General features: G+C 42.4%; 1 protein-coding gene across 6 annotated transcripts in view; it reads right to left on the bottom strand.

Moving 5' to 3' along the window:
• The window catches only part of DYNC2H1 (dynein cytoplasmic 2 heavy chain 1), a 491,577-nt gene that overhangs the window by 272,685 nt on the left and 205,216 nt on the right, over positions 1–13,676 (bottom strand). For all 6 annotated transcript variants that reach the window (XM_077298509.1, XM_077298507.1, XM_077298508.1 and 3 more), the window contains 2 exons: positions 7,113–7,211; positions 5,256–5,379 (listed from right to left, as the gene is read on the bottom strand). In XM_077298509.1, coding sequence (XP_077154624.1) covers positions 5,256–5,379; positions 7,113–7,211 — 223 coding nt within the window. The remainder of the gene's footprint in view (positions 1–5,255; positions 5,380–7,112; positions 7,212–13,676) is intronic.

Raw genomic sequence — 13,676 nt, 5'->3', positions numbered from 1 at the left:
GCGAGTCCAGCCTCTGTCATCCATGTATAGTAAAGCCTGTGAGTCCAGCCTCTGTCATCCATGTATAGTAAAGGCTGTGAGTCCAGCCTCTGCCCCCATGTATAGTAAAGCCTATGAGTCCAGCCTCTGTCATCCATGTATAGTAAAGGCTGTGAGTCCAGCCTCTGTCATCCATGTATAGTAAAGGCTGTGAGTCCAGCCTCTGTCATCCATGTATAGTAAAGGCTGTGAGTCCAGCCTCTGTCATCCATGTATAGTAAAGGCTGTGAGTCCAGCCTCTGTCACCCACGTATAGTAAAGCCTGTGAGTCCAGCCTCTGTCACCCATGTATAGTAAAGCCTGTGAGTCCAGCATCTGTCACCCATGTATAGTAAAGGCTGTGAGTCCAGCCTCTGTCATCCATGTACAGTAAAGGCTGTGAGTCCAGCCTCTGCCATCCATGTACAGTAAAGCCTGTGAGTCCAGCCTCTGCCACCCATATATAGTAAAGTCTGTGAGTCCAGCATCTGTCACCCATGTATAGTAAAGCCTGTGAGTCCAGCCTCTGCCACCCATGTATAGTAAAGCCTGTGAGTCAAGCATCTTCCACCCATGTACAGTAAAGCCTGTGAGTCCAGCCTCTGCCACCCATATATAGTAAAGTCAGTGAGTCCAGCATCTGTCACCCATGTATAGTAAAGCCTGTGAGTCCAGCATCTGTCACCCATGTATAGTAAAGCCTGTGAGTCCAGCCTCTGCCACCCATATATAGTAAAGCCTGTGAGTCCAGCATCTGTCACCCATGTATAGTAAAGCCTGTGAGTCCAGCCTCTGCCACCCATGTATAGTAAAGTCGGTGAGTCCAGCCTCTGCCACCCATGTGTAGTAAAGCCTGTGAGTCCAGCCTCTGCCATCCATGTATAGTAAAGCCTGTGAGTCCAGCTTATGCCATCCATGTATAGTAAAGGCTGTGAGTCCAGCCTCTGCCATCCATGTATAGTAAAGGCTGTGAGTCCAGCCTCTGCCATCCATGTATAGTAAAGCCTGTGAGTCCAGCCTCTGTCACCCATGTATAGTAAAGCCTGTGAGTCCAGCCTCTGTCACCCATGTATAGTAAAGCCTGTGAGTCCAGCCTCTGCCACCCATGTATAGTAAATCCTGTGACTCCAGCCTCTGCCACCCATGTATAGTAAAGGCTGTGAGTCCAGCCTCTGTCACCCATGTACATTAAAGTTGAATATAATGGTGGAGCAGGGAGCGAACAGGCCCTTCCTCCATCTTTCAGAATATGTAGAGACTTAAGGTCCTCCTAGGACCTTTGGGTTGCGTGTCCTACTTAGTTCATGTGTTTTAGCAGCAAAGAAGAGGAGCAGGTCACAGGCAAGGTGTCTATGTGTTCATGCTGCATAGCTGTGTGTTCATGCTGCATAGCTGTGTGTTCATGCTGCATAGCTGTGTGTTCATGATGCATAGCTGTGTGTTCATGGTGCATAGCTGTGTGTTCATGGTGCATAGCTGTGTGTTCATGATGCATAGCTGTGTGTTCATGCTGCATAGCTGTGTGTTCATGCTGCATAGCTGTGTGTTCATGCTGCATAGCTGTGTGTTCATGCTGCAAAGCTGTGTGTTCATGATGCATAGCTGTGTGTTCATGATGCATAGCTGTGTGTTCATGGTGTATAGCTGTGTGTTCATGGTGCATAGCTGTGTGTTCATGCTGCATAGCTGTGTGTTCATGATGCAAAGCTGTGTGTTCATGATACAAAGCTGCGTGTTCATGATGCATAGCTGCGTGTTCATGATGCATAGCTGCGTGTTCATGATGCATAGCTGCGTGTTCATGATGCATAGCTGCGTGTTCATGATGCATAGCTGCGTGTTCATGATGCATAGCTGTGTGTTCATGGTGCATAGCTGTGTGTTCATGATGCATAGCTGTGTGTTCATGATGCATAGCTGTGTGTTCATGATGCATAGCTGTGTGTTCATGATGCAAAGCTGTGTGTTCATGGTGCATAGCTGTGTGTTCATGCTGCATAGCTGTGTGTTCATGCTGCATAGCTGTGTGTTCATGGTGCATAGCTGTGTGTTCATGATGCATAGCTGTGTGTTCATGCTGCATAGCTGTGTGTTCATGCTGCATAGCTGTGTGTTCATGCTGCATAGCTGTGTGTTCATGCTGCATAGCTGTGTGTTCATGCTGCATAGCTGTGTGTTCATGCTGCATAGCTGTGTGTTCATGATGCATAGCTGTGTGTTCATGCTGCATAGCTGTGTGTTCATGCTGCATAGCTGTGTGTTCATGCTGCATAGCTGTGTGTTCATGATGCAAAGCTGTGTGTTCATGGTGTATAGCTGTGTGTTCATGATGCATAGCTGTGTGTTCATGATGCATAGCTGTGTGTTCATGCTGCATAGCTGTGTGTTCATGCTGCATAGCTGTGTGTTCATGATGCATAGCTGTGTGTTCATGCTGCATAGCTGTGTGTTCATGATGCATAGCTGTGTGTTCATGCTGCATAGCTGTGTGTTCATGATGCATAGCTGTGTGTTCATGATGCATAGCTGTGTGTTCATGCTGCATAGCTGTGTGTTCATGCTGCATAGCTGTGTGTTCATGATGCATAGCTGTGTGTTCATGCTGCATAGCTGTGTGTTCATGATGCATAGCTGTGTGTTCATGCTGCATAGCTGTGTGTTCATGATGCATAGCTGTGTGTTCATGCTGCATAGCTGTGTGTTCATGATGCATAGCTGTGTGTTCATGGTGTATAGCTGTGTGTTCATGGTGTATAGCTGTGTGTTCATGATGCATAGCTGTGTGTTCATGATGCATAGCTGTGTGTTCATGATGCAAAGCTGTGTGTTCATGATGCAAAGCTGTGTGGGTAGATGTAGCAGAGTTCTATGAGTGTTGACGTAGCAGAGCTGTGTGTGTTAAGATAGCAGAGCTGTATGTGTTGATGCAGCAGAGCTGTGGGTCTACTGATGTGGTTGTACAGCAATTTGTGTTCCATCTTCCCTGTTATTTAAAGTTAGGATCTATGCTAGAAATCCAGTGAGTCCTGTTTCCCTGCTCACTCATTAAAGGGAATCTGTCCCCAGGTTATTGCCACCAAATCTGAAGGCTGCATAATGTAAAGATAGAGACCCTTATTCCAGCGATGTGTCACTTACTGTTAATCACAGTTCTATCAGCAGGAGATTATCACTAGAGGACTAGTAAAACTGCTGCCATATAGTCCTCATTATTCATGAGCTCTGAATAACTCCGCCCCCACCACTGATTGGTAACTTTCTGGCAATGCACAGTGTACACAGAAAGCAACCAATCAGTGTTGTGGGCGGGGTTATACATAGCTCAGCATTCAGAGAACTAGCACCAGATAAAACAGTGATTTTATCAAAATAGCCACAAACAGCTCAGTAAGTGACATTGCTGGAATCCGGGTCTCTGCCCTTACATCATGCTGCTCTCAGAAGGGGTAGCAAAATCCTGGTGACATATGGCCTTTAAGGAATCCTGTGAGTTTTGCTGCTTCCCTGCTCACTCATGAAGGAAACCTGTGAGTCCAATTATCTCACCCACTTCAGCCTGTGGGTCCTACTTGGCCCACAACTCAAAAAACAGCATGAGTCCTGCTTTCCTGCTCCCTCAGGAAGAAAGTGAGAGTCCTGCTTCCCTGCCCATTTCAGCATGTGAGTCCTGCTTCTCCTTCTCACTCATAAATCCTACGAGTCCTATTTCAACAGACCAACTAAAGAAAAAGGCCTGTATGTCAGACTTCCTCATCTCACAGAGAAAGCCCGTCATCAGTCCATCTTTCTCAGAATACTGTCACGAGTGTGTCCCGCCGAGTCGGGAGATCTGAAGGTAGAGGATCACTGCGTATTGTGAATAACAGATCTTCCATTTAGCCTGTGTGTTTGGATTCCATATTTAATGAATTTGGTTTTCTTTGGCGCTGAAGAAGTTAACGACCCTTTCTATACTGGTCAGAAACTTGCAGCTCCATTTTAGCTGCTTCTGACCTGGTCATTACCTCTCCCTATAAAACCTGGCCAGACCCTCTCTGTCCTGCCCTTGAAAGCTCTGCTTCCTAGCTCTTAGGAGACGCAGGAGTTTGTTTTTGCTATTGGAGATTTGTCCTCCTGTGCTGTGTGCTAAAGCTAAGTAGTTGACCTCTGGAGTTGTTGTAGTAGTGGTCCTTGGTTTGCTGTAGTACGTGTGTGTTTATCTCCTGGTCCCTGTTCCCGTTTAGTTTATTCCTCCCTGTCCCTATCCTCCTCACTATTGTTGGTGAGTGTTTTGTATGATAGAGGTTTTCTGTTATCCCTGTTTTGTCTTTGTGCCTGGTTTACCTTTCATTTCTGCCCCATGTCTCATGGAGTGTGAGAGGGGACAGATTACAGTTTTTACTGGAGCATAGTAAGGTCAGAGACTCAGGCCTCTCTACCTTTAAGAGTACCCCCGAGGACAGGGATGGTTAGGGTCCCAGCTAGAGGGACAGTTTGAGGCCGATCTTTCTTACTGAAAAGTGTTACAGTATGACAAATACACAAAAAATCTAAAGTAGTTGTCTGGCCTTAGGGTACAAGTCTGCAGTCACGCTATGTGACTGCAGACTTGTGAATACTCACAGTGCGCACAGTGTCAGGATTCGCCAGAACGGGGGGGGGGATCGGTAAAAAAGCATATTCATGTTTGGTTTTTTATATATTTTGGAAACATGTCAAAACACTTAACTTTACTGATGACTTTTTATTTTTATATAGAAATATTTGTTAAAGTAGTGATCTCAGGACAAACACTGACATACTGCTAGGCTATGCTATCAAAGCCCAATATCCAACTGGTATGCCCCTTGGTTAGTTGGAACATTATAGTCAATAGTCGACCATATGGCCCTAGGATTAGGCAGAATGGAGCCGTCTGGAGGCAAAAAGTGACAGGGTCCTTTCTTACTGACTCACTGCACCACAGCCTAGTAATCGGTGGAGATCACAAAGGTCACGCCTGTCCTGACACAACCCCTTTAAGGTTAGTTTCTCATTGCATTATCAAATAAAGAAAAAAACAGCGATTGAATAGTCAGCTATTGTATTCTTCAATACATCTGGATCCAGGCAGGCATCCTTCAGTGGCGGAGAGACAGATGTTGATGGCCTCAATAGACGATTGTTGTCATTAATCATGGGACACTTTCCACTTCACCCTATTTATCAGCGATGGGTGCAGGATGTGACAGTAAGATCTCCTACTGCTGCGGACTTACCCTGAGCAATAAGATCTTTCCTAAGTAATGGATACAGCACCGGCTCCACTCCATCCATCTCCTGGATAATAAGTGTCTTGCCAAAGCGGACAGCGAGCTCAAGAGCCGTAATGAAGTTTGCATCCTGCGTGCACATAAAACACAACATAAGTTCCAGCTTTGTGATCTGGCGGCTGACAGTAAATTGCCGACATGCATGAATAAAACAGAGCAAAAAAAAAAGCTGAAGCTGGGAAACGTGCGAGACCTAGCGCTGATCGCGAGCCGTTCAGCCGACGGATCAAATAAAAGCAGAAAAACATTTCTAAACCTGGGAAACTGAACGCTAATGGCAGCAGCTCTGCACGCGTCATCTCATCGGGAAACGGGCTGCCAAATAACGCCTACCTTTACTTTATATATCCTGCGTTCTGGGCCTCATACATCCCTTATAGCAGATCTTTCCATTTCTACCTGCTTCATTCTCAAAGCCAAAACATTTTTTTACTTGCTTGTTTTTATGCTTAAGGTCTATTTTTCATTTTCGCATTATTATTATTTTTTTTTTTTTAAAGTGTTAGTTTATTTTTTAAAGATTTTTTTTTCTGACCTTTTTTTAGATCAATAAAACAAAATTCATTTTTGAGTGTTTTTTTTTTTTTTTAAAGTATTTATCTGAATTATTTTTTTCAATTAAACTTATGGAGTTTATGTTTAAATCTTTTTTGCTGTACCATTTCGATTTTTTTTTTCAATTTAAATTCATTTTTTAGTTTATTTTTTTTAAGTTTTTCTGCATTATTTTTCAGATTATTTTCTTCAATTACATTGACTTATGACTATTCATAAACATATTTGAGGTTTTTTGTTGCTTTTTTTTTCAGTGAAACGTATGAGTTTACGTTTAAACCTTTTTCTTCTGTATAATTTTTTAGTTTATTTTTTCTCAATTATTTATTTTACTCACTTATAGAGCGCCATTAATTCCACAGCGCTTTACATTCATCATCATCTCTGTCCCCGATGGGGCTCACTATCTAGATTCCCTATCAGTAGGTCTTTGGAATGTGGGAGGAAACCGGAGAACACGGAGGAAACCCACGCAAACACGGAGAGAACATACAAACTCCTTGCAGATGTTGTCCTTGGTGGGATTTGAACCCAGGACTCCAGTGCTGCAAGGCTGCAGTGCTAACCACTGAGCCACCATACAGTGCTATCCACTGAGCCACCATACAGTGCTAACCACTGAGCCACCATACAGTGCTAACCACTGAGCCACCATGCAGTGCTAACCACTGAGCCACCATACAGTGCTATCCACTGAGCCACCATACAGTGCTAACCACTGAGCCACCCTAATTAAATTAATTTCTGAATGTATTATTTTCAACTTCCAGTCTAATGAAATAGCAAAGACTGCAGCTGACTAGTGACCATTCATTGGCTGCAGCCGGCACGAGACAATAGTCACGTCACCCTCTAGGAACAGCAGTACCGCTGGCATGGTGCCAGTCCAGGAGGGGAGCAACTACTTTTTATTTAGCACTAATATTTATGGTCTTTACCGCGGGGGCAGTGCTCTGAGGGTTATTATGCAAAACAGCCTAAAGACACGCCCTGGAGGATCCTGTGAGCAAAGCACCCTTTGTTAAGACCATAAAAAGTAGTACTAAATAAAAAGACTCATATCTAGAACTGTATGGAGGGTTTGAAAAAAGAAATAATAAAAAAACAAGGGGCCAAGGCCTTATACAGTAATTACAGCATTTAGTAGTTATGGATCCTGTACACAGAATGATACACAAAAGCATAGGCTAGAGTCCAAAGCCAGACTCGGATATGGTCAGATGGACTTCTTCATCCACCCTGGATTACCTGCTGATTAATGACTTCCAGACGAGACTCCTTCAAATGTGTCTTCAACCATTCTGTGGCTTGAGAAGACGGGTCAATCAAAAATGGACAGACCTGACTCTGGTGAAGAAACGGATATATGTTTAGATTATAATTGAAGAATAGATGATTGATAGATCGGGGATACAATTTTGGAACTGATAAGCATCCTGGTCAATTCTCTGCATGCAGCACGGTGCTAATTGGGCCTTCAAGCATCTGTCAATCGTCAACTTCTTGTACATCCAGGGGACATAACATAGGAATAGCTTAATGCACAATTCAAAGAAAAGAAGCTTCAGAAATGCAATTTTACAAAATATCTAAGTAATTACTAAAACAAGTCAAGGCGGCAGATTTTTTATTTTTTTGCTTTCTGGCTCAGTTCATTTCCACATTGAGAGATGATCGGTGCCGATGATGCCACGACCCCGCACAGATGCAGAGACACGTGGACGAGTTTTTCGTGATTCCTACCAACGTAGGTGTGTGGGGTCCAACTGTCACAGGCACAGGAAACTATGGCAGTAAAATGAGCGGCACAGGATAACCCCTTCACACATTGCTGTGGTTTTGCAACATATCCTAACAGTCGTAGATGGGTCAGATTTGTAATATTTTTAGTTTTTTTTTTCCACTAGTGACTTTAATGGGGAGGAAAATGCAGGACACGGCAATGTGGTTTTCCTCAAGGCGGATCTGGGAGTATAGACGAGCGTATGAAAAATCATCGATTTCCATTTTTTACGTCCATGTGCGAACCGATTTCATACATCTACATTTAAAAAAAAATGTACATAATAAAATACAGTTTCCTCAGTTAAAGGGAATCTGATGTTAGGACGAACCTTCCTAACCCGTCTATATCCAGGTCATTGGAACCCGAATAACAGGACGCCTTGAAATCTGCGATCTGATGTCTTATTCCAGAGAAATCCACATTTTTGCTAATAGAATCTGCCTCCATTGCTCCATGTAGATCAGGAGAGTGGACTGTCAGTCGTTACATGTCTCACACTGGTAACGCCCCCGGAGATCTGTGTCCGGCCCATAGATCTTAACATCTGAGAATTAGATGTCCTCTGCTGGACAGCAGTAAAGTATTGTAGATCTTTGCACCTTTTTTCATTGCCGGTTTGTTTTTTTTTACATTCTGCCTTGAGTGGCTTTATTTCTGTACTATAATATAGAATTATATAACTGCCCCGATTCATCATCTACGTTGTTTTTGACTTGCGGTATTTGTTGACGTTTTTTTGCACCAAATTCTCAGAAGATGCCCTTTATTTTCTAGTCTTTTACCTTTCGTTGTGCTTCAAAAGAGCAAAAAGTGACCAGATCCTTTAAAACGTTTCATGTTCTTCTTAAATGGCGCCCCAAAAAATTAAACAAAACTAAATTTTGTATTTTACCAGAGTACTGGAGTAAAACAGCGCAAAAATACTTAAACCTTTAAAAAAAAAAAATCAAAAATGCCGAATTGGGCTACAACATCTGGATAGGGAAACCCACTGCAGCGTTGGCAAGAGAAAAACAACGGATGAAACAAAGGAAAGTTCTGTGCAAGTCGGCCGCAGAAGTGAAGACTTCCCTGGTCCGGCAGCCGCGGAGGACATTTTTTTGCTCCATTTTAGCATGTGCACCTCTGCCCCATTCATTCTTTTTGGGACTCTCTTGCAGTCCCATAGACAATGAATGGAGCGGAGGATCGTGTGCACGAGCTCTGCAGAGCCATATACTAGATAGCGGGGAATCATGCAGATTCCACCAATCAATACGCTATCCACTATCATATTGATAGGGAATAACTTATACACTGGGTACAAGCCCCGCTAATGACATAAATAATGTGTGAAGTCCCCACTGCTTGAACCACTCAAACGGGGGTCCCAAGCCCCCAGCTCACCACACAATACAGTGAGGAGGTGTTGGTGCGGTGCCGCTACATTCATTACACAGGTCAACAAAAAAAAAAATGTTTTCTGGTGTCCAAAATATTTTAATGAATTTGGGGTATTTTTGGGGTGCTGATTCTGAATATGCTATCAGTTTTGCCAGATTGGCTCAAGTTTTTGAGATTTTTGGTATCTTATTTATAGCACTTGTTGGTAAATGCGACGCATCATCTCATTAATGTCTTTGGATTAGTACTTGAACTGAGCAGTTCTCAATATAGTTTTGTGTTAATTAGTGTTCTAAAAGTTTGTTCATAGCTTGATTTTTGCACTAACTTTATGTTGTTGTCTGTTTTCCAGTGAAAAGCATGAACTCATCAAGAAGAAGTTGTCTTAACGATCCAGACTCATTCTGTTACATTTGTGGTGAATACACACTGCCAAAACATAGAAGAAACATAACAGACTTCGTAAAAAAAGTGTATTTTGCCTATTTTGGGGTTATGCTTGGGGACCAAGACAAGTTTTGGGCACCACACATAGTGTGCAAAGCATGTATCGAATTATTACGAAAATGGAGCAAAGGACAAAGAAAAAGCTTCAAATTTGGTGTTCCAATGGTGTGGAGAGAGCCAAAAAATCATCATGATGACTGTTATTTATGGTAAACACAGGTACAGGCACATCTTCACAATGAGGGACAGGCCTTCTTGCAGATTCCATGTTACTCCCATTTTCGTTTCTTATGCTTATTGAATCCTTGCACTTGCACTGCACAGAAATAACAGTCATCATGATGATTTTTTGGCTCTCTCCACACCATTGGAACACCAAATTTGAAGCTTTTTCTTTGTCCTTTGCTCCATTTTCGTAATAATTCGATACATGCTTTGCACACTATGTGTGGTGTCCAAAACTTGTCTTGGTCCCCAAGCATAACCCCAAAATAGGCAAAATACACTTTTTTTACGAAGTCTGTTATGTTTCTTCTATGTTTTGGCAGTGTGTATTCACCACAAATGTAACAGAATGAGTCTGGATCGTTAAGACAACTTCTTCTTGATGAGTTCATGCTTTTCACTGGAAAACAGACAACAACATAAAGTTAGTGCAAAAATCAAGCTATGAACAAACTTTTAGAACACTAATTAACACAAAACTATATTGAGAACTGCTCAGTTCAAGTACTAATCCAAAGAAATTAATGAGATGATGCGTCGCATTTACCAACAAGTGCTATAAATAAGATACCAAAAATCTCAAAAACTTGAGCCAATCTGGCAAAACTGATGACATATTCAGAATCAGCACCCCAAAAATACCCTAAATTCGATGAAATATCTTTGGCACCAAAAATGCTGTTGACCAGTGTTATCTATGGGAATTCTGGAGACCTCTAAGCACAGCTTAGTGATCAGCGTCATTAGTGGGAGCGTTATTCCTTATAATACAGACCCTAGCTGCTGCAGAACCACTTTTCCAAAAGGTACAAAAGACATCCGTGCCAACCATTGGCAGATAGGAGCTTTTCATTAAAAAAAAAGGTCTGCAGAAGCTGGGGTGTATATTAAGATGTTCTGCAGCAGCGGCTGACAAAATAATATAGAAGTGATCTGGGAAAGCCTGAAATATGCGTCTAAGCAGCGCCGCTCATCTCCGTCTAATCTGAAGTGTGTGTATATACAGTATATATATATATATATATATATATATATATATATATATATATATATATATATATATACACATATATATACACAAACACACACACACATGTATAATCTATCAAGAAGAGGCATGATGATAGGGAATAATAGAAGATCAGAAAGATGTCAGAAGGTTTTACCAGAACACACTTCACGTCAAAAATACAGAAAGTACTAATATACCATCTATGTAACCGTAGAAGATAATCACCGCAGACTAGAGGCATGATTTGCACAAGGTCGCCATCTTAATACAAGAGCCACAGTCAGGGCCTAAAGTGTTGGCACCCCTGAAATTGTTCCAGAAAAAGTATTTCTCCCAGAAAATGATTGAACATATTTTGTTATACACATGTTTATCTCCTTTGTGTGTATTGGAACAACACAGAACAAAACACAGAAAATATAGGTCAATTGGACATACTTTCACATAAAACCCCCAAAATGGGCAGGACAAAATTGTTGGAACCCTGAACTTAATATTTGGTTGCACACCCTTTGGAATAAATAACTGCGATCAGTCGCTTCCTATAACCGTCAATATGCTTCTCACACCTCTCTGTTGTGAACTATATTTCTTGGCTCCCTCTTGTGGTCATTAGCGGTATGGCACTTGGAGTGTCTTTCCTCAGGTTGGCACCCACCTGGTTCGTTTGGCCTTGGGTGTGCCTATATAAACTTCCTGGATACTCTGTATTGTGCCTGGCTTCATTGTTATCAGACCATGTCTGTTTTCTCCTGTCTCCTGGTCTCCTGATTTTGCAAGATAAGCTAAGTCCTGCTTTCTTATTTTTGTGCATTTGAATTTTCCTTATTTTGTTCCAGCTTTGTTTAAAATGTGATTCCTGATTTTGCTGGAAGCTCAAGGGGGGCTGTTATTCTCCCCCCACACCGTTAGTCGGTGCGGGGGTTCTTGGATATTCAGCGTGGACATTTTGTAGGGTTTTTTGCTGACCGTATAAGTCATCTTCCTATTTTCTGCTATTAGTCAGTGGGCCTCTCTTTGCTAAATCTAGTTCATTCTTACGTTTGTCATTTCTTCTTACCTCACCGTTATTATTTGTGGGGGGCTTGTATTATACTTTGGGGTCTTTTCTCTTGAGGCAAGAGAGGTCTTATTTTCTCTGAAAGGGTTAGTTAGTTCTCCGGCTGGCACGAGACGTCTAGAACCAACGTAGGTACGTTCCGCGGCTGCTGCTCGTTGTTTGTGCTAGGATCAGGTATACGGTCAGCCTAGTTACCACTTCCCTATGAGCTGGTTTTTTGTGTTTGCAGACTTAGCTGGTACTCCTGAGATCCTCTGCCATTAGGATCATAACACCTCTCTACTGGAATTTTGGACCACTCCTTTTGCAAACCATTCCAGGTCTCTCATATTTGAAGGTGTCTTCTCCCACCAGCAATTTTAAGATTTATACACAGGCGATCGATGGGATTTAGCTCCAGACTCATTGCTGCCACTTCAAAACTCTCCAGCGCTTTGTTTCCTTCCATTTCTAGGGGCTTCTTAAAGTATGTTTTGGGACATTGTCCTGCTGGAAGTCCCATGACCTAGGACACAATCACAGCTTTCTGACAATGGACACTATTTATTCCATGATGCCTTGCACAGTTAAGGCACTCACTGCCAGAGGCAGCAAAGAAAAACAAACAAACAAAAAATCTTGGACCTCCACCATATTTGACAGTAGGTACTGTGTTCTTTTCTTTGCAGGCCTCATTCCATTTTCAGTAAACAGCAAAATGATGTGCTTTACCAAAAAGCTCTATGTTGATGTTATCTGTCCACAAGAAGCTTTCCCATAAGGATTTGAGCTTACTCATGCCTATTTTGGCAAACTGCAGTTTAGTTTTTTTATGCCTTGGTGTCAGCAGTGAGGTCCTCCTGAGTCTCCTGCCATAACGTTTCATTTTATTCAAATGTCGACGGATAGTTGCACGGACACTGATGCACCCTGCAGGACAGCTTGAATTTCTTTGGACTTGATTGGGGCTGCTTGTCCACCATACAGAGACAATCCTGAGTTGCAAACTTGTATTAATTTTTCTCTGCTGTCCACGTCATGGGAGATTACCTACAGTGCCAAGGGCTGTAAACCTCTTGATTATGTTCAGCACCATGGACAAAGTAACATCAAAATCTCTGGTGATGGACTTGAGATCCAAAATTGTTGCACAATATCAACAATCTCAAGGTTACAAGTCCTCAGACAATTCTCTCCTTCTCTTTCTGTTCTCCATGACTGCACATGGAGTACTGTGTACAGTTTTGGGCACCGGTGCTCAGGAAGGATATAATAGAACTAGAGTAAGTAAATAGGGCAACAAAATTAATAAAGTGGATGGGGGAACTACAATACCCAGAGAGATTAGCAAAATTAGGATTATTTAGTCTAGAAAAAAGACGACTGAGGGGCGATCTAATAACCATGTATAAGTATATAAGGGGACAATACAAATATCTCTTCGAGGATCTGATTATACCAAGGAAGGTGACGGTCATAAGGGGGCATTCCCTGCGTCTGGAGGAGAGAACGTTTTTCCACCAAGAGGATTCTTTACTGTTAGGGCAATGAGAATCTGGAGTTCCTTGCCTGAAGAGGTGGTGATGGCGAACTCAGTCCAGGGGCTCAAGAGAGGCCTGGATGTCTTCCTGGAGCGTAACGATATTGTATCTTACAGTCATTAGGTTCTTTAGAAGGACGTAGATCTGGGGATTTATTCTGACGGAATATAGGCTGAACTGGATGGACTAATGTCTTTTTTCGGCCTTACTAACTATGTTACTATGTTACATGCTTAGTGTAGCACGCACAGACAAACAATGCAAAGATTGAGTCAACTTCTCCCTTTTTATCTGATGACAGATGTGATTTTCATATTGCCCACACCTGTTACTTGCCATGGGTGAGTTTGAACGAGCATCACATACTTGAAACAAAGTT

The sequence above is a fragment of the Ranitomeya variabilis genome, chromosome 3 (genome assembly GCF_051348905.1).
Source record: "Ranitomeya variabilis isolate aRanVar5 chromosome 3, aRanVar5.hap1, whole genome shotgun sequence".
Classification (NCBI taxonomy): Eukaryota; Metazoa; Chordata; class Amphibia; order Anura; family Dendrobatidae; genus Ranitomeya; species Ranitomeya variabilis.
The sequence above is the reverse complement of the archived record's forward strand: the minus strand, read 5'-3'. Positions and strand labels throughout refer to the sequence as shown.